The sequence below is a fragment of the Bos javanicus genome, chromosome 28, assembly GCF_032452875.1.
Source record: "Bos javanicus breed banteng chromosome 28, ARS-OSU_banteng_1.0, whole genome shotgun sequence".
Classification (NCBI taxonomy): domain Eukaryota; kingdom Metazoa; phylum Chordata; class Mammalia; order Artiodactyla; family Bovidae; genus Bos; species Bos javanicus.
In genome coordinates, this window is record NC_083895.1 from 45,773,502 (window position 1) to 45,791,726 (window position 18,225).

An 18,225-nucleotide genomic window follows, 5' to 3' on the forward strand; every position below is an offset into this window, starting at 1 on the left:
CATTGCTGAAATGGGCAGAATCCTTCGCTTATCTTGACCATCTGGGAAGCACACAGAACAGCCTGATTATTAAGCCCCTCTGGTCATCTTCTGGATTGGGCCTTCCTGCCTCTGCCCTTGTAGGGATAGCACTGTCAGCCACGCTCCCCCTTGGAGTCTTGCTGCTGGAGATCCTCAGTAAACGTCAGAAAGGATTTGAGGTCCCAATGGTGTGTATTTTGCGTCAGACTGAGGTGTAGAAGGACAGAAACTAGTAATGGAAAGACAAAGCAAATAAACTGGCCTTTGTAAAGCAGTAAGAGGCATCATTTCAACTGCTTGAAAAAGCAGACTGGAAAATACGCTGATGCGAAAAACCCTGTATTTGTGTATGTGGACGTAATCTTACTTGGCTTCACAATAACTCTGTGAGCTGAGTAGAGAGTATTACCTTTCTGTGTTACAGATGAAGAAACAGCCTTTGAAATTCATCAGTTTGCCCAACATCGTGTACTTAGTATTATTATTTAATAGAATCATAACTTGAACTTAGGTTTCTGATTGCCAGTTTTATGTACTCCCTGTTACCTTTCTTAAAACCAGAAGAGTGATGATAACAGTGGCCACCTCCGTGTCATCAGGTAAAGTACATTAGGGATAGCACAAAGGAAAAATAAAAAGCGATCTGTCTTAACCCATGTGATTTTCATACTTTTACACATTGTTACTGAGCCATGGGCTTCCGTGGTGGCTCAGATGGTAAAGAAGCTGCCTGCAATGCAGGAGACCTGAGTTTGATCCCTGTGTTGGAAAGATCCCCTGGAGAAGGGAGTGGCAACCCACTTCAATATTCTTGCCTAGAGAGTTCCGTGGACAGAGGAGCCTGACAAGCTACAGTCCATGGGGTCACAAAGAGTCGGACACAACTGAGCGACTAACACTTTCACGTTCACTTTATTGAGATATGATTCACATTCATTACAGTCTACTCATTAAATGGTACAATTCTGTGCCTTTTAGTATACTTAAGAGTTATGCAGCCATCACCATAATAATTTTTTTGAGAGTTATGTTTTAATAGATTTTAGAACATATTGTTTGCCCTAAAAAGAAACCCTTTTAGCCATCACTGCCGCCTTCCCCTAAGTCCTTACCTCAGCCCTTGAAAGTGAAAGTGAAGTCTCTCAGTCGTGTCTGACTCTTTCCGACTCCATGGACTGTAGCCTACCAGGCTCCTCCCTCCATGGGGTTCTCCAGGCAAGAGGACTGGAGTGGGTTGCCATTTCCTTCTCCAGGGGATCTTCCTTCTCCAGGGATCAAACCCGGGTCTCCCACATTCCAGGCAGATGCTTTAACATCTGAGTCCCCAGGGAAGCCCATAAGTAATTTTCTGTCCCTATGTTTTTACCTACTGCAGACATTTCACACAAATGCCATCCTATGATATGCGGTCCTTGTTTCATTTAGTATACTCTTTTCAAGGGCCATCCGTGTTGTAGTGTGCCCATGGTTCTTTTCAGCAAAATCTCTGCTGAAAATCAGCTGGTAGCCTTGTGTGGGTTCCCTTGTGCCTAGTTATTTTTCTTTTGCTGCTTTTAAGATTCTCTCTTTAACTTTGACATTTTAATTATAATGTGTCTTGATGTGACTCTTTTTGGATTCATCTTGTTTGAGACTCTCTTTGCCTGTGGGATCTGGATGTCTGTTTCTTCCCTAGGTTAGGGAAGTTTTTAGCCATTATGTCAAATACGTTTTCTGTCCCTTTCTTTCTGTCTTTCCCCTCTGGAACTTCCATAATGCAGATATTAGTGCATTTTATGTTGTCCCTTGGGTCCGTTGAACTATCCTCATCTTTTAGCAATTCTTTTCTCCTTTTTGCCGTTCTGTTTGGAGATCTGCACTGCCCTGTCTCCCAGGTCACCGGTCTGTTCTTCTGTGTCACTTAGCCTTCTGTTGACTCCCACTAGTGTTTTACAGCTCACTTGTGTTCTTCAGCTCTGTGTGTTCCGTTTGGAAATTTCTTATATTTTCTGTCTCATTGTGGAGTTTCTCACCGTGTTCCTCCCTTGTCCTCCCCAGTTCAGTGAGCATTTTATGACCATTGCTTTAAACTCTTTATCAAGTAAATTACTTCTTTCCCCTTCAGTAGTTTTTCCCCTAGGGTTTTACCTTTTCCCTCATTTGGAGCAGGTTCCTCTGCTTCCTCATTTGGCTTGACTCTGTGTGTGTCTGTGCACCATGTAAAGCAGCCGCCTCTCCCTGTCTCCAAGGGGTGGCTCTGGTGGGCGATGAACCTTATCGCTTACCCTTGCCCTAATTTTGGTTGTTTCTTGAGCTCTCTTTGCACTTGTTGGGGTTTGTGGGGTCCAGAAACACAGTCCTCCTATCAGCCTGAGCCTGGCGCTCAAGGGACATCCCCTGTGTAGGCTGTGCATGCCCATTGGCGCCCGTGGGGTTGTGCGGGTGGAATGGGGGTGCGTGGCTGCTCACCAACTGCAGGTATTGGTGCTGTGACTTAAGCAGGGCTGTCACACGCCACTGTTAGCAGACTAGAATGAGAGTGCAAAATGGTGCCTGCCAGTGCCAGCTAGGGAGAGGGAGCCTGTAAAAACGGCATCTGCCAGTATTCCGTCCCTGGAGAGTCCCAGCAGACTTCTGTCCCTTTGACAGATGCTGTAAGATCAGTAAATGAATTTCCTTCACATGTGGTCTAAGCCCTTTAGAAACTGTTGTTCTTTGTGCTGGGTCTTGGGGTGAGTGGTTCTATTGGAGAGGAATGAAGTCTTTATTCCCTGAAGTCCTGAGTTTCTCCATAAGATAAGCCCTGTTGGTTTTCACATCCAGACATTTGGGTGAGTCTCCTCACTCTGATGCAGGACCCAAGGATTGTGGTGCCTGGGGCGAGTATAAACCCCTGCTTCTTGGGTAGAAGGTCCATTTATTTGTTTGCCTGTTGATTGATTTGTTCATTAATTTATTAAAATTTCTCTCGATTGTGCATCACCACACGAGGAGTGGGGGTTTGGTGAGAGCACGCCTTTCCTCCCCGTTTCAATGGATTGTGCATCACCACACGAGGAGTGGGGGATTTGGTGAGAGCACGCCTTTCCTCCCCGTTTCAATGGATTGTGCATCACCACACGAGGAGTGGGGATTTGGTGAGAGCACGCCTTTCCTACCCGTTTCAATGGATTGTGCATCACCACACGAGGAGTGGGGATTTGGTGAGAGCACGCCTTTCCTACCCGTTTCAATGGATTGTGCATCACCACATGAGGAGTGGGGGTTTGGTGAGAGCACGCCTTTCCTACCCGTTTCAATGGATTGTGCATCACCACACGAGGAGTGGGGGTTTGGTGAGAGCACGCCTTTCCTACCCGTTTCAATGGATTGTGCATCACCACACGAGGAGTGGGGATTTGGTGAGAGCACGCCTTTCCTACCCGTTTCAATGGATTGTGCATCACCACATGAGGAGTGGGGGTTTGGTGAGAGCACGCCTTTCCTACCCGTTTCAATGGATTGTGCATCACCACATGAGGAGTGGGGGTTTGGTGAGAGCACGCCTTTCCTACCCGTTTCAATGGATTGTGCATCACCACACGAGGAGTGGGGTTTGGTGAGAGCACGCCTTTCCTACCCGTTTCAATGGATTGTGCATCACCACACGAGGAGTGGGGATTTGGTGAGAGCACGCCTTTCCTACCCGTTTCAATGTGACCCTTTATCCCTTGTTGTGGAGCCGGTGTTCAGATAGTTCTCAGGTTCTGTTCCGAGGAATTTGTCCTCCTGTGTAGCTGTCTATTTGTTGTGTCTGTAGAAGGAAGTGAGTTTAGGATCTTCCTATGCTGCCATTTTGAACCCAACTCCGCACTGGTTTGCTTACCATCTGTTTGAGGTAAGTTTTGAAATCAGGAGATATGAGTTATCCAACTTTGTTCTTTCAAGATTGTTTTGGATATTCTGGGTCCATATAACTTTTAGGATCAGCTTGTCCAGTTTCTGCAAAGAAGTCAGCAGACTTTTCAATGGGGATTGCTTTATTTGTAGGTAAGTTTTGGGAGGATTGCCATCTTAACAATAGTAAGGCTTCTGATCCATGAACATGCTGTATTCATTCCCATATTCTCTTCAGCAATCAGTTTTTTCAGTTCAGTTCTTCTAAATAATGGGTGATCATATTAGGTGTGTTGTATTTTGCAAGGTAACTTTAGTGGAATTGAAGTCCTCATGCCTGGATTGTCAGGCATAGTGCAAAAGTTTAACTATTGCTCTTATTTAAGCATGACTTGAATTGATATAAAATGATTGTTGGAAATTATGTAAAGAAAATAGTATGAGTAATACCTGCTTTATGCTTTTCGTATGAACCTTCACATGCAAAGTGGCATGGTTTATTTTGCAGGTTGGTTTTTTAAATTATCATTTTTTATCCTAAGTATGTCTGGCATAGGACAGGGATTGCTCAGGCAAGCTTTTAGGTATAGGACCTGCAGTAGGAGTGGAGAGCAGAAGAGTAGCTTATGTGGCTGTAATGAGGGAGGTCCTGTAAAACTTTGTGATAGAATGTAAACCACTCTCAGTTTGTGTTTCTGTGGCATACACAGTCTTCCCAGGCTTGACATGGTCAGGTACCAATGATGTAATAATGATGGTTATACCAGGAGCACCGAAGGCTACTCTTGGTATGCCATGTGGTGGGACTCCAAGGCACGGTTAGTTTGAGTAATCGTTCTGAGGCCACATGGAGTTTGTCATCTCTCACAGAGGAATTTAATTCATTAGTATAAGACATCACAGCAGTAGGTGAGTGCCTCTTGTCTTATGTAATGTGGATACATGGATTCAGACCACTTGTTTGAGCACAGTACTCCATCTTGGGTCAGCCTCACACAAAGGCTTGAAATAGAGTGTGTGATGTATAATGTCTAGACTTTAACATTTTATATATTATTAAATATAATATCTAGACACAGGTGAAGAATCTGCCTGCAATGCTGGAGACCAGGCTTCAATCCCTAGGTTGGGAAGATCCCCTGGAAAAGGGAATGGCTACCCACTGCAGTATTTTTGCCTGGAGAATCCCATGGACAGAGGAGCCTGGCAGGTTAAAATCCATGGGGTTTCAAAGAGTCAGACACGACTGAGCAACTTTCACTTTCACTTTTTTCAATATTATCGACTCTCTTTTCCTGTTCTGTTGGTTATCAGTGATTACTTGCCAGTTATTAAACTAGGCTTTTTAAAAACAGGATATTCTTTTAGCTTATTTTCTCATGCGTGTTGATTCTGTCTGGCTTCTTGTTCTTTCCTGTTGCTTGCTGATCAGAGTCCTGTGGAAGAAGTCAATTTTGTGAGTCCTGCTGCTCTTCAGTTTGGTTAGTAACACTGTCAGAGGTGGGAGCAGCTACTCAGACACCTACCTTTGGTCCTGAGCACAGTTAGGGGAGAGGTGTAACAAATGGCTGCTTGACAAGCATGAACTTAGGGTTATCAGGTCCTACGTTGTTCACACTCCCTGTCTACCACCCCAGCTCCAGTACATGTTTAATAAATGAAAATCCCCAAGTTAGAGATTCATTCTTTTGTATTAAGGCTTCCATCCTTTGTTAAAACTCAAGCAGCATCAAATGTTATCTTGTTAAACATTATGGATTGTTTGGATAATTTATATTTAATTGGTTTTATACACAGAGTTTGATAGTTCTCAGTGTAGGCAGAGATAAAGAACATATAATTCAGTTGCTAGGCACTTTGGAGGAATGTAGGAGAAAACTAGAAAAAAGAGTTAGGGGCTGCCTGGAATCGTGAATATAGCTTATTCATACATGTTACTTTACCTACAGGCAGCCTTCAATGGTTCCAGGAATGTCTGGGATGACCCTCATCTTCCCTGTAATATTCTTAGAGCTGCTAAGTCACTTCAGTCGTGTCCGACTCTATGCGACCCCAGAGACGGCAGCCCACCAGGCTCCCCCGTCTCTGGGATTCTCCAGGCAGGGACACTGGAGTGGGTTGCCATTTCCTTCTCCAATGCATGAAAGTGGAAAGTGAAAAGTGAAAGTGAAGTCGCTCAGTCGTGTCCGACTGTTAGCGACCCCATGGACTGCAGCCTACCAGGCTCCTCCGTCCATGGGATTTTCCAGGCAAGAGTATTGGGGTGGGGTGCCATTGCCTTCTCCAAATATTCTTAGAGCAGGTTTAGCAAATCCCAGGCTCATGGGCTGAATCTAGTCTGCCACCTGTTCCTGTAAGTGAAGTTTCATTGCAATGTGACCATTCTCGTTTGTTTACTTGCTCACTATGGGCACTTTCATGTTACACTGGCAAAATTGAGTAGTTGTGACAAATAGGCCCACAGTGTATAAAATACTTGCTTCTGGCTCTCTGTAGGAGAAGTTTGCCAGTAACTGGTCTTAGAGAGTCTAAACTTTCAGAAGGTTAAGCATGGATCATAGATATCTTAAACTTATTTTAGACTTCTTAACTTTCAGTCTCACCATTATATGGACTCAAGGTCTGTGGTTTTAAGGAAAGATCACTACTGATATCCACTGGTTCAAGAAAAAATGTGTAACTTCAAAAATATTATTAAAGGATGACACTGCTACATTTAAAAACTAAGTAGCCATTGGAAGATTAATATCTGGTTATGCATGTACCTGGGGGTTTCCCATGTGGCTCAGTGGTAAAGAATCCACCTGCCAGTGCAGGAGACGCAGCAGACACAGGTTTGACCCCTCGGTTGGGAAGATCCTTGGTGAAGGCAGTGGTAACTCACTCAAGTGTTCTTGCCTGGGAAATTCCATGGACAGAAGAGCGTGGCAGGCTACAGTTCATGGGGTTGCAGAGAGTTGACAGGACTGTGCAGCTGAGCGTGCACACACGCATACATGTACCTGATTCACCAACTTTTTCAGGTGCTCCCGTCTTATATGAGAAAAGTGTTGCAGTTCTTCCCCCACATTTTGCAGAATATCCCCCAAATGATATTCTGTCATTTTTGAAAATGACATTGTAACTTATTTAAATAAATATGAATATAAATATAAAATACTAATCTCACTGTTGGAAATTTTAAGTGTTGCAGATCAGTTATGTCTTGTCTTCCCTTCCCTCTCTCAGCTTGAAGTCCATGGCCCAAAATGACTCTACCACTGGAGACTTTCTTCCGTAAAGAGGAAGATCAGACAGGAGGCTGGGATGAACATGCCACTGCATCAGATCTCTGCTATTCCATCCCAGGATGCCACCTCTGCTAGAGTCTACAGAAGTAAAACCAAAGAAAAGGAGAGGGAAGAACAGGTATGGAGGGAAATGCTATTTTTAGCTTCATTATTTTTGTTCTTTTTATTAAAACAGTCTAGAATAAGCTCTGATGATCCAGTTTTTTTTATAATAATTTATAAAAGCATATGGTATGAACAGTTTTACTCAGAAGACGTTGTCTTTTTGTAGGTTTCTAGGTTTCAGATTTTGCAGTCATCTCTGGTGGTAGAGTACATGGTTTCTGGATGTCATATGTTCAGTATTTTTTTTTCAACTTGCTGCAGATGCAAAAATATCTCCAAATATGTTTCCCATACTCTCTCAATTGTCATTTAAGTTAGTAGTCTTTATTTAAGGTTCAATTAAGTTAATAGCCTCTTCTTATAATTCTTCTTAGCCCAAATGGATATTTAAATACCACTCAGTAGAATATTTCCTTGGTCTAGAGTACTTGCCTATACCAAGTTGAGGCTATTAATTCTTCATTCAATGTAGTGTTGAATGGGTACCAGATGGGAATTTCTTAGTATGTATTTATATGTGGAAGCTGCACATATTTGTGTGGAATAGAGAAAGGAAAGTGTCCAACATTGTAGCAGAGGGATGCTTTTTGCATAAAACCCTATTGCAGATTTGTTGTAGGTGGGTATTCAATAAATACTGAATGATATGATCTATTTGATGGAATTTTTAAGATTTAAATAAGTAACATTTCCCTTATGTGCTTATTTATCATCCATATGTCTTTTTTTGTTGGGCTGTCTATTCAAATCTTCTGTCCATTTAAAAGAACCCACCAGTTTTCTTACTGTTAATTTTGAGCATTTCTAATGTCATCTAGATACATGTCCTTTGTCAGATACGTGCTTTACAAGTGTTTACTCCAAATGTTCAGATTATCTTTTCATGCTTCTGCTGGTGTCTTTCAAAGATGAGATGTTTTTAATTTTGGTCAAGTCAAATTTATTGATTTTTTTTCTTTGTTTGCATTGTACTTTTGGCATTCTATTAAGAAATTTTGGCCTAACCCAGGGTTGCAAATAATATCTTATGTGTTTTCTTCTAAAAGTCTTATTCGGTTCAGTTCAGTCGCTCAGTCGTGTCCGACTCTTTGCGACCCCATGAATCACAGCACGCCAGGCCTCCCTGTCCATCACCAACTCCCGGAGTTCACTGAGACTCACGTCCATTGAATCAGTGATGCTATCCAGCCATCTCATCCTCTGTCGTCCCCTCCTCCTCCTGCCCCCAACCCCTCCCAGCATCAGAGTCTTGTCCAATGAGTCAGCTCTTCGCATGAGGTGGCCAAAGTACTGGAGTTTCAGCTTTAGCATCATTCCTTCCAAAGAAATCCCAGGGCTGATCTCCTTCAGAATGGACTGGTTGGATCTCCTTGCAGTCCAAGGGACTCTCAAGAGTCTTCTCCAACACCACAATTCAAAAGCATCAATTCTTCGGCGCTCAGCCTTCTTCACAGTCCAACTCTCACATCCATACATGACCACAGGAAAAACCATAGCCTTGACTAGACGGACCTTTGTTGGCAAAGTAATGTCTTTGCATTTGAATATGCTGTCTAGGTTGGTCATAACTTTCCTTCCAAGGAGTAAGCATCTTTTAATTTCATGGCTGCGGTGATTTTGGAGCCCCCAAAAATAAAGTCTGACACTGTTTCCACTGTTTCCCCATCTATTTCCCATGAAGTGATGGGACCGGATGCCATGATCTTAGTTTTCTGAATGTTGAGCTTGAAGCCAACTTTTTCACTCTCCACTTTCACTTTCATCAGTAGTTTTGGCTTTATGTGTTTATGATCTATTTTGAATTAATTTTTGTGGACTGTATGAAATATACATCCAGTATTATTTTTTTATATGAATATCCACTTGTGGCCAGTAACATCTGTTGAGTGGATTGTCTTTTCTCTACCACATTACCTTAAATCTGTTGCTTATATAGGGGTGTGCTTATTTTTGGAGTCTCCTGTTCCACTGAGGTATTTGCCCATCTTTACATCATTAGTGTCATGAACTTTCTGACTTTATAAGTCTGAAAAATCAGATAGTGTTCTTCAGCCTTGTTCTTGTTTTGCTTATTCTAGGTTTTTTGCACATTTATGTGAGTTTGAGAATCGGCTTGTCTGTTTTTACACACAAAGCTCTGCCGGGGTTTTTATTGACTCTGTAGTTCAGTTTGAGGGAGAGCTGGCATTTTGACAATGTCGAGCCTTAGCCCTGAGCCAAGGGCATCTCCTCTTCAAAGTGAAAGGGGAGCCACTCAGTCGTGCCTGACTCTGCGACCCATGGACTGTACAGTCCATTCCAGGCCAGCATACTGGAGTGGGCAGCCTTCCCCTGCTCCAGGGGGTCTTCCCAGCCCAGGGATCGAACCCAGGTCTCCCGCACTGCAGGTGGATTCTTTACCAGCTGAGCCACAAAGGAAGCCCAAATTATTTAATTGCTCTCAGTGTTGTTTTGTAGATTTCAGTGTATGGTCTTTACACACCTCCTGTCAGATTTATCCCTAAGTACTCTGTAATTTTGATGCTATTGTAAATGATACTGCTTTTTAAAATTTTCATTTCCTCTTGTTCATTACAAGCACAGAGAAATAAAATAGATATTTTTGTGTCTTGATCTTATGTCTTGCAATTTTGCCAAACTCACTTATTAGTTCTAGTAAATTTTTTGTAGAGTCCACTGAATTTTCTGCATAAGCAGTGATGTCATCTGTAAATGAAGACAGTTTTATACTACGCTTTCTCTTTGGGTACCTCTCTCCATCTTTCTTCTCCTGGTGAAATCCCCAGCACTGTACTGAGCAGAAGCGATGAGAACAGTCACCCTTGTGTTCCTTGTGACCTCAGAGGGAAGCATTAGTTACATTTTTTGTAGATAATCTTCAACATATGGTTCCCTTCTGTTTCAGGTTTCCTGAGAGTTTTGAAGAGTTTTTATCCTGGTAATTTGTATTTTCTCTCTTTTTTTCTTTTTCTTGATCTAGCCAGAGGTTTATCAATTTTATGGGTCTTCTTAAAGAATTGTCTTGGTGTCATAGATTTTTCTCTGTTGTCATTCTGTTTTTTGTTTCTTTCATTTCTGGTGTGGTATTTATGATTTCCTTTCCTCTGTTTCCTTTAATTGGTTATTCCTTTTCTAGCTTTTTAAGGTGGAAGTCAGGATTATTTGAGATCTTTATTTTCTATCATAGGATTTAGTGATTATAAATTTCCCAAGTTCTGTTTTCATGGCATTCCAGAAATTCTGCTATGTTGAGTTTAATTTTCATTCAGTTCAAAATACTTTCTAATCTCTCTTTTCATTTTTTCTTAGATCCATGAGTTATTTTTAAGTGTGCTGTTTAATTTCCAAATTTCCTGGACTTTCCAGAGATCTTGCTATTAATTCATCTCTAATTTAAATCCATTTTGGTCTGAAAACATATTTTGAATAACTTAAATCCTTTTAAATTTATCAAGACTTGTTTCATGGTACAGAATGTGGTCTCATTTGGTAAATATTATGTGTATACTTTAAAAGGATGTAGTTCGCTGTTGTTGGATGTTTTATTTTGGATAATTCTAATTGTTGTGTTTTTAAGTTCATTGTATGTTAGTCACTCAGTCATGTCTGACTCTGCAACCCCTGGACTGTAGCCCATAAGGCCCCTCTGTCCATGGAATTCTCTAGACAAGAATACTGGAGTGGGTTGCCATTCCCTTTCCAGGGGATCTTCCTGACCCAGGGATTGAAGCCGGGTATTCTGGATTGCAGGCAGTTTCTTTACCCTCTGAACCACCAGGGTAATCATTTCTCTTTCAATGTCTGATCTGCCGTTAGCTTTTTTGTCTCAAACATGGTATAGGGTTTTAGACCATGCCTAGTTTCTTCCTAGAAATACGTTTAAATAAAGAGATGAATATACATCTTTAAAATATACCTGTCTCAAATTACTGTCTTTGGTTGGGTGTCATCCACCATGAGATCATTTGTATGGCTTCTGGAATCATCTATCTGCTTTACCTGCGAGAGTCCCATGAGTTTTAACCTCATGCCTAGAAACCAGGGTTTCTTTTGTCATCTGTTTACCTTTTTCTTGGTCCCTGGAGTGGTTTTTTTCAAACTTGTTTCCAACCATGTTTTTCCTGTCTGGCAATCAGATCTCATTGTGACAGAGTGGGGGCTATTCTAGCTTGCTCAAGTACACGCAGGGAGTCATGGCATGGGTGCAGTTTGAGAACTATATATATATATATATATATATATATATATAATATACTTATTGTCTTTGAGAATGAAAAAATAAGATTAGATATTTTTCTAGTAATAACATTATCAAACATTAAATACAAGTTTATCTGTTTGAACCATTACATTTTCTTTTAATCTACATACATAGATTTTGAAGCTTAAATGTAGATAAAATTATATACAACTATGAGGTCTGGCCATTTTAAATATTCTTAGTCAAAAGCCAGCAGTATTGGTTCTAGCTGTTTTATGTATTAGCAACTTACCTTTCCCAGCCGACTCTCACATAAGTCTTAAACTGGTAATGGTTTGCTCTTTATTTGGGGTATAGAATTGGACGGATGTGCAGAATAACTGTAGCAGACCTCTGTGTTGTTGGTCTGTTGAGAATTTGCTAGATAAGAGTCTGTGTCACGGGGGTCAAACCAGGCGTGTAGTTTGGGCACATGGGAGTGAAGCACTGGCGGTTGGCCTCAGCGTGTTATGTGTAAATTGAGTGAAAACGGCACATGAATATATTTGCGTGGTAGCAATGCAGGACTCAGTGGTTATGGTTTATCGGTTATCACTTTTCTCTTACAGATGTCCTATTAATTAAATGATTGAGAGGCAGATCATTTTTCAGATTTTCTGTCAGTAAGCCTATTGAAATAAGAAAGCCACCCAAATTTGTTTTTAAATGCAGAGGTTTCAAAAAATAATATAGCTGTAGCATCCTATAATAGTTGTTAATGACTTTTATATTTGATGTCATCAAGATAACTCCTTTGTTTTACACAGATGGAGAAACAGGTCTAAAGAGAACTGTCTTGCCCATGGACACTTGAATTTGTATATTTTTTCCTAGGTTATTTTACTTGCTCTTTAAAAATAGTTTCACGTGAATACAAATGCACTCCACACATTTATTTTTTCACGCAGTTGTATGTCAAGCAGGTATTCACAGAATATAATACGCTGGACGGGATCCCGCCTGCACAGAGCCTGCCGTCCAGCAGGGAGACGGGAGGGCGATGCAGACTGTGACACTGAGGTGCAGAGTGCGCTGGGCGTTCCCATGGCAGCCTCCCCAGCGCGTGTGACGGGAGCTTTCCGATCTATGATGCTGTAGCTGTGTTTTTCTTTATCTCATTTCTGCGTGGTATTTAGGGGTTCTTTTTCGGGTTTTGAGTTTGAGGACCCACATGTTTCTTTCTTTTGGAAGTTTTCCGCCCGTCATTTCCTCAACTGTTGCCTCCCTGCACCCTCTTCACTCTCTGCCTGGGGATAGAGCTCGCTGTGTCTCCCGCCATATCTCAGGGCTGGCTGTGCACGGGGCTCTGGGTGATTTCTTCACTGTCTTCTGTTCGTTGATACTCTCCTTGGCCAGGTCTAGACCTTCCATTGAGATTTTAACATCTACATGTTTTTATTTCACATATTTTCCCCATAATTTCTGGTATTTGCATTATGTTTTCCTATTTCTCATTTATCTCTGTGAACATGTAATTCAAGTTTCTTTCCTTTAGTTTTCCCAGTGTACTATGCATTTTGTGCTTATGTATAAAAACCTGAGACTCTAGATGATAAGAAAGTTCTTCATGGTTTGCAGTAAATATGCTTGATACATTACCTTCTAACAGGAGGTGTGCAGCTGTCCACTAATTACTCACTTCACATGTGGCCATTTCTACAGCATCTGAATAGGTGAAGGCACACCAAGGATTTGTTTTATTTAATTTGATGTAGTATACTTATATATACTTGGGCTTTCCGGGTGGCGCTAGTCGTAAAGAACCCGCCTGCCAATGCAGGAGACATGAGAGATTCGGGTTCTGTCCCTGGGTCAAGAAGGGCCCCTGGAGGAGGGAATGGCAACCCACTCCAATATCTTTGCCTGGAGAATGCCATGGACAGAGGAGCCTAGCGGGCTATAGCCCATGGGGTTGCAAAGAGTTGGGCACGACTAAAGCGACTTAGCACATGTATATACTTACATCCTGTTTATTCTGTACAAGGCACTGTTCTTCTAAGGGCTTTACAAAGATTAATTCATTTGGTCCTCATATGAGCCCTCTGAGGTAGGTATGGTTGTTGTCACTCTGTTTTTATGGGTGTGGCACAGAAAAATTGAATGAGCTGCTCAAGGTTCTCTGGGTGGTGATTGGCCTGTTGTAGAATGGTATTCAGATCCAGCCTCCACACCCATGTTGTTCACTCACTTGCTCTTTGCATGCCACTCAGCCAGCTACTATCTCTTCAAGCCACACGTCCCTCGTAATGAACCTCACCCAGCTCCACTCCCTTTGTGTCTACATTCCTGTAGCACTTAATGAGTCTGCACTGAGCCAATTTTAGGTATTCTGTTTACTTTGTATGTCTAAATCATGTCTTCAGTAATTTATTCATTCTTTGGAAAGTATGTAAGCACCTGTTACACGGTGGCTTTCAGTATAAATGTGGTATAAACACAGAGACACTCTCTGTGCTGCTTAAATCTCTCAAGCCGTGTGCTTCTGTCAGCCCCATCACAGCTGTGGTCCAGGACCTCACTATTTCTACTGCTGCAGCAGCCGACATACTGCTCTCCATGCTTCAGCCTGTCTCTTCCTGCCCTGGGCACTGCTGGTGGGAAAAGTGTATGCAGTTCAGTGTGGTAGGTACCATAGTCCAGGGAAGCACCCCCGATCCAGTCTCATGGTGACAAGGAAGGTTTTTGTGGAAGAAGAAATGTCAAAGATGAGTCCTTACAAAGTAAGAGTTAGGTGAAGCTAAAGGCAGAGAGAGACAGGTGCAAGGCCAGAACTCCCAGGGAATAGAAGAACACATGGCATGTCTGAGATACTAAGAAGAAACTCACTGTGCTGGAACTGGAAGTGTGCAGGCCAGGCCGTGAGAGAAGTCAGGAGTGGCCACGTCACTGCTGAGGGTACCAAGATGTCAGTGCAGGTATAGAGTCCAGAGCTGAAGTTCTGTTTTAGTTAGGTGACCGTGTAGTTTGGTAAGGGAAGCTGGGGAGGAGACCACTAGTTTTAATTTGCTAAGTCATGTCCAACTCTTTGCACCCCTATGGACTGCAGCATGTCAGCCTTCTCTGTCCTTTACTGTCTCTCGCAGTTTGCTCAGACTCACGTTCATTAAGTCAGTGATGTCATCCAACCATCTTATCCTCTGTTGTCCCCTTCTCCTCTTGCTCTCAATCATTCCCAGCATCAGGGTATTTCCAGCCAGTCCGATCTTTGCATCAGGTGGCTGAAGTATTGGAGTTTCAGCTTCAGCATCAGTCCTTCCAATGAATATTCAGGACGGATTTCTTTTAGATTGGACTGGTTGGACCTCCTTGCTGTTCAAGGGATTCTCAAAAGTCTTCTTCAGCATCACATTCAAGAGCATCAATTCTTCGGCGCTCAGCCTTCTTCACAGTCCAACTCTCATATCCAGACACAACTACTGGAAAAACCATAGCCTTGACTAGACGGACCTTTGTTGGCAAAGTAATGTCTCTGCTTTTGAATATGCTATCTAGGTTGTCATAGCTTTTCTTCCAAAGAACAAACAAGTGTCTTAATTTTGTGGCTGCAGTCACCATCCACAGTGATTTTGGAATCTGAGAAAATAAAATCTGTGACTATTTCCATTGTTTCCGTATCTATCTGCCATGAACTGATGGGACCAGGTGCCATGATCTTAGTTTTTTGAATGTTGAGTTTCAAGCCAACTTTTTCACTCTCCTCTTTCACCTTCATCAAGAGGCTCTTTAGTGCCTCTTCATTTTCTGCCATTAGAATGGTATCATCTGCATATCTAAAGTTGTTGATATTTCTCCCAGTTATCTTGATTCCAGTTTGTGATTCATCCCACCCAGCATTTCACATCATGTACTCTGAATATAAATTAAATAAGCAGGGTGACAGTATACAGCCTTAATGTACTCCTTTCTCAATTTTGAACCAGTCAGTTGTTCCATGTCTGATTCAAACTGTTACTTCTTGACCCACATACAGGTTTCTCAGGAGACAGGTAAGGTGGTCTGGTTTTCCCATCTGTTATAGAAATTTCCACAGTTTGTTGTGATCTACACAGTCAAAGGCTTTAGGATAGTCAGTGAAGCGGAAGTGGATTATTTTTCTGGAATTCTCTTGCTTTTTCTGTGATCCAGTGGATGTTGGCAGTTTGATCTCTGGTTCCTCTGCCTTTTTAAAATCCAGCTTGTACACCTGGAAGTTCTCTGTTCACTTACTAAAGCGTAGCTTGAAGGATTGTGAGTATTATCTTGTTAGCATGTGAAATAAATGCAGTTATACAGTAGTTTGAACATTCTTTGGCATTGCTTTCTTTGGGATTGGAATGAAAACTGGACTTTTCCAGTCCTGTGGCCACTTCTGAGTTTCCCAAATTTGCTGGCATATTGTGTTCAGCACTTGGACAGCATCATCTTTGAAGAATTGAAACAGATCAGGTGGAATTCCCTCACCTTCACTAACTTTGTAGTAATGCTTCTGAAGGCCCTCCCCTCTTGACTTCACACTCCAGGATGTCTGACTCTAGGTGAGTGACCACACCATTGTGGTTATCCAGGTCATTAAGACATTTTTCCTACAGTTCTTTTGTATATTCTTGCCACCTCTTCTTAATCTTGTGTTGTTGGAAGAGGGTGTTTGCTATGACCAGTGTGTTCTTTTGGCAGAACTCTATTAGCCTTTGTCCTGCTTCATTCTGTACTCCAAGGCCAAATTTGCCTGTTACTCCAGGTGTTTCTTGACTTCCTAGTTTTGCATTCCAGTCCCCTATAATGAAAAGGACATCTTTTTGGGGTGTTAGTTCTGGAAGGTCTTGTAGATCTTCTTAGAACCGTTCAGCTTCTTCAGCGTTACTGGTTGGGGCGTAGACTTGGATTAGTGTGATATTGAATGGTTTGCCTTGGAAACAAACAGAGATCATTCTGTCATTTTTGAGATTGCATCCAAGTACTGCATTTCGGACTCTTTTGTTGACCATGATGGCCACTTCATTTCTTCTGAGGGATTCCTGCCTGCAGTAGTAGATATAACGGTCATCTGAGTTAAATTCACCCATTCCAGTCCATTTGAGTTTGCTGATTCCTAGAATGTCAATGTTCACTCTTGCCATCTCTTGTTTGACCACTTCCAATTTGCCTTGATTCATGGACCTGACATTCCAGGTTCCTATGCACTATTGCTCTTTACAGCATCAAACCTTGCTTCTATCACCAGTCACATCCACAGCTGGGTGGTGTTTTGCTTTGGCTCCATCCCTTTGTTCTTTCTGGAGTTATTTCTCTGCTGATCTCTGGTAGCATATTGGGCACCTACTGACCTGGGGAGTTCATCTTTCAGTGTCCTATCTTTTTGCCTTTTCATACTGTTCATAGGGTTCTTAAGGCAAGAATACTGAAGTATTCCATTCCCTTGGAAGTTATGACCAATCTAGACAGCATATTAAAAGCAGAGACATTACTTTGCCAACAAAGGTCCGTCTAGTCAAGGCTATGGATTTTCCAGTGGTCATGTATGGATGTGAGAGTTGGACTATAAAGAAAGCTGAGCGCAGAAGAATTGATGCTTTTGAACTGTGGTGTTGGAGAAGACTCTTGAGAGAGTCCCTTGGACTACAAGGAGATCCAACCAGTCCATCCTAAAGGAGATCAGTCCTGGGTGTTCATTGGAAGGACTGATATTGAAGCTGAAACTCCAATACTTTGGCCACCTGATGCGAAGAGCTGACTCATTGGAAAAGACCCTGATGCTGGGAAAGATTGAAGGCAAGAGGAGATGGGGACGTCAGAGGATGAGATGGCTGGATGGCATCCCTGACTCAATGCACATGGGTTTGAGTGAACTCCGGGAGTTGGTGATGGACAGGGAGGCCTGGCGTGCTGCGGTTCATGGGGTCACAAAGAGTCGGAAACAACTGAGCGACTGAACTGAACTGAACTGAACTTCTTAATCGATTCTGCTTCTGTAAGTCCTTGCCATTTCTGTCCTTTATTGTGCCCATGTTTGCATGAAATGTTTCCTTAGTATCTCTAATTTTCTTAAAGAGATCTCTAGTCTTTCCCCTTTTACTGTTTTCTCTATTTCTTTGCATTGTTTTCTTAAGAAGGCTTTTCTTATCTCTCTTTGCTATTCTCTGGAACTTTGTGTTCAGTTGGGTATACATTTCCCTCTCTCCTTTGGCTTTTACTTCTCTTCTTTTCTCAGCTGTTTGTAAGGCCTCCTCAGACAACCACTTTGCCTTCTTTCATTTCTTTTTCTTTGGGATAGTTTTGGTTACCACCTCCTGTACAGTGTTACGGACCTCCATCCATGGTTCTTCAGGCACTCTGTCTACCATATCTAATCCCTTGAATGTGTTTGTCATCTCCACTGAATAATCATAAGGGATTTGATTTAGGTCATACCTGAATGACCTAGTGGTTTCCCCTACTTTCTTCAATTTAAGCCTGAATGTTGCAACAGGGAGCTCATTATCTGAGCCACAGTCATCTCCTGGTCTTGCTTTTGCTGACCATATAGAGCTTCTCCATCTTAGGCTGCAAAGAATATAATCACTCTGATTTTGGTACTGACCATCTGATGATGTCCATATGTGAAGTCGTCTCTAATGTTGTTGGAAGAGAGTGTTTGCTATGACCTTTGTATTCTCTTGGCAAAACTCTGTTAGCCTTTGCCCAGCTTCATTTTGTCCTCCAAGGTCAAACTTGCCTGTTACTCCAGGTATCTCTTGA

At 42.1% G+C, this 18,225-nt stretch overlaps 1 protein-coding gene across 10 annotated transcripts in view; it reads left to right on the top strand.

Annotated features, from left to right (window-relative positions):
- The window catches only part of MARCHF8 (membrane associated ring-CH-type finger 8), a 112,172-nt gene that overhangs the window by 47,592 nt on the left and 46,355 nt on the right, over window positions 1-18,225 (top strand). For 9 of the 10 annotated variants that reach the window (XM_061405731.1, XM_061405727.1, XM_061405728.1 and 6 more), the window contains one exon: window positions 7,105-7,284. In XM_061405731.1, the coding sequence (XP_061261715.1) occupies window positions 7,183-7,284 (102 nt within the window). In that variant the 5' untranslated portion in view covers window positions 7,105-7,182. Of the gene's footprint in view, window positions 1-4,232; window positions 4,786-7,104; window positions 7,285-18,225 lie in introns of those variants that run through there. The other variant, XM_061405734.1, reaches the window with a different exon arrangement.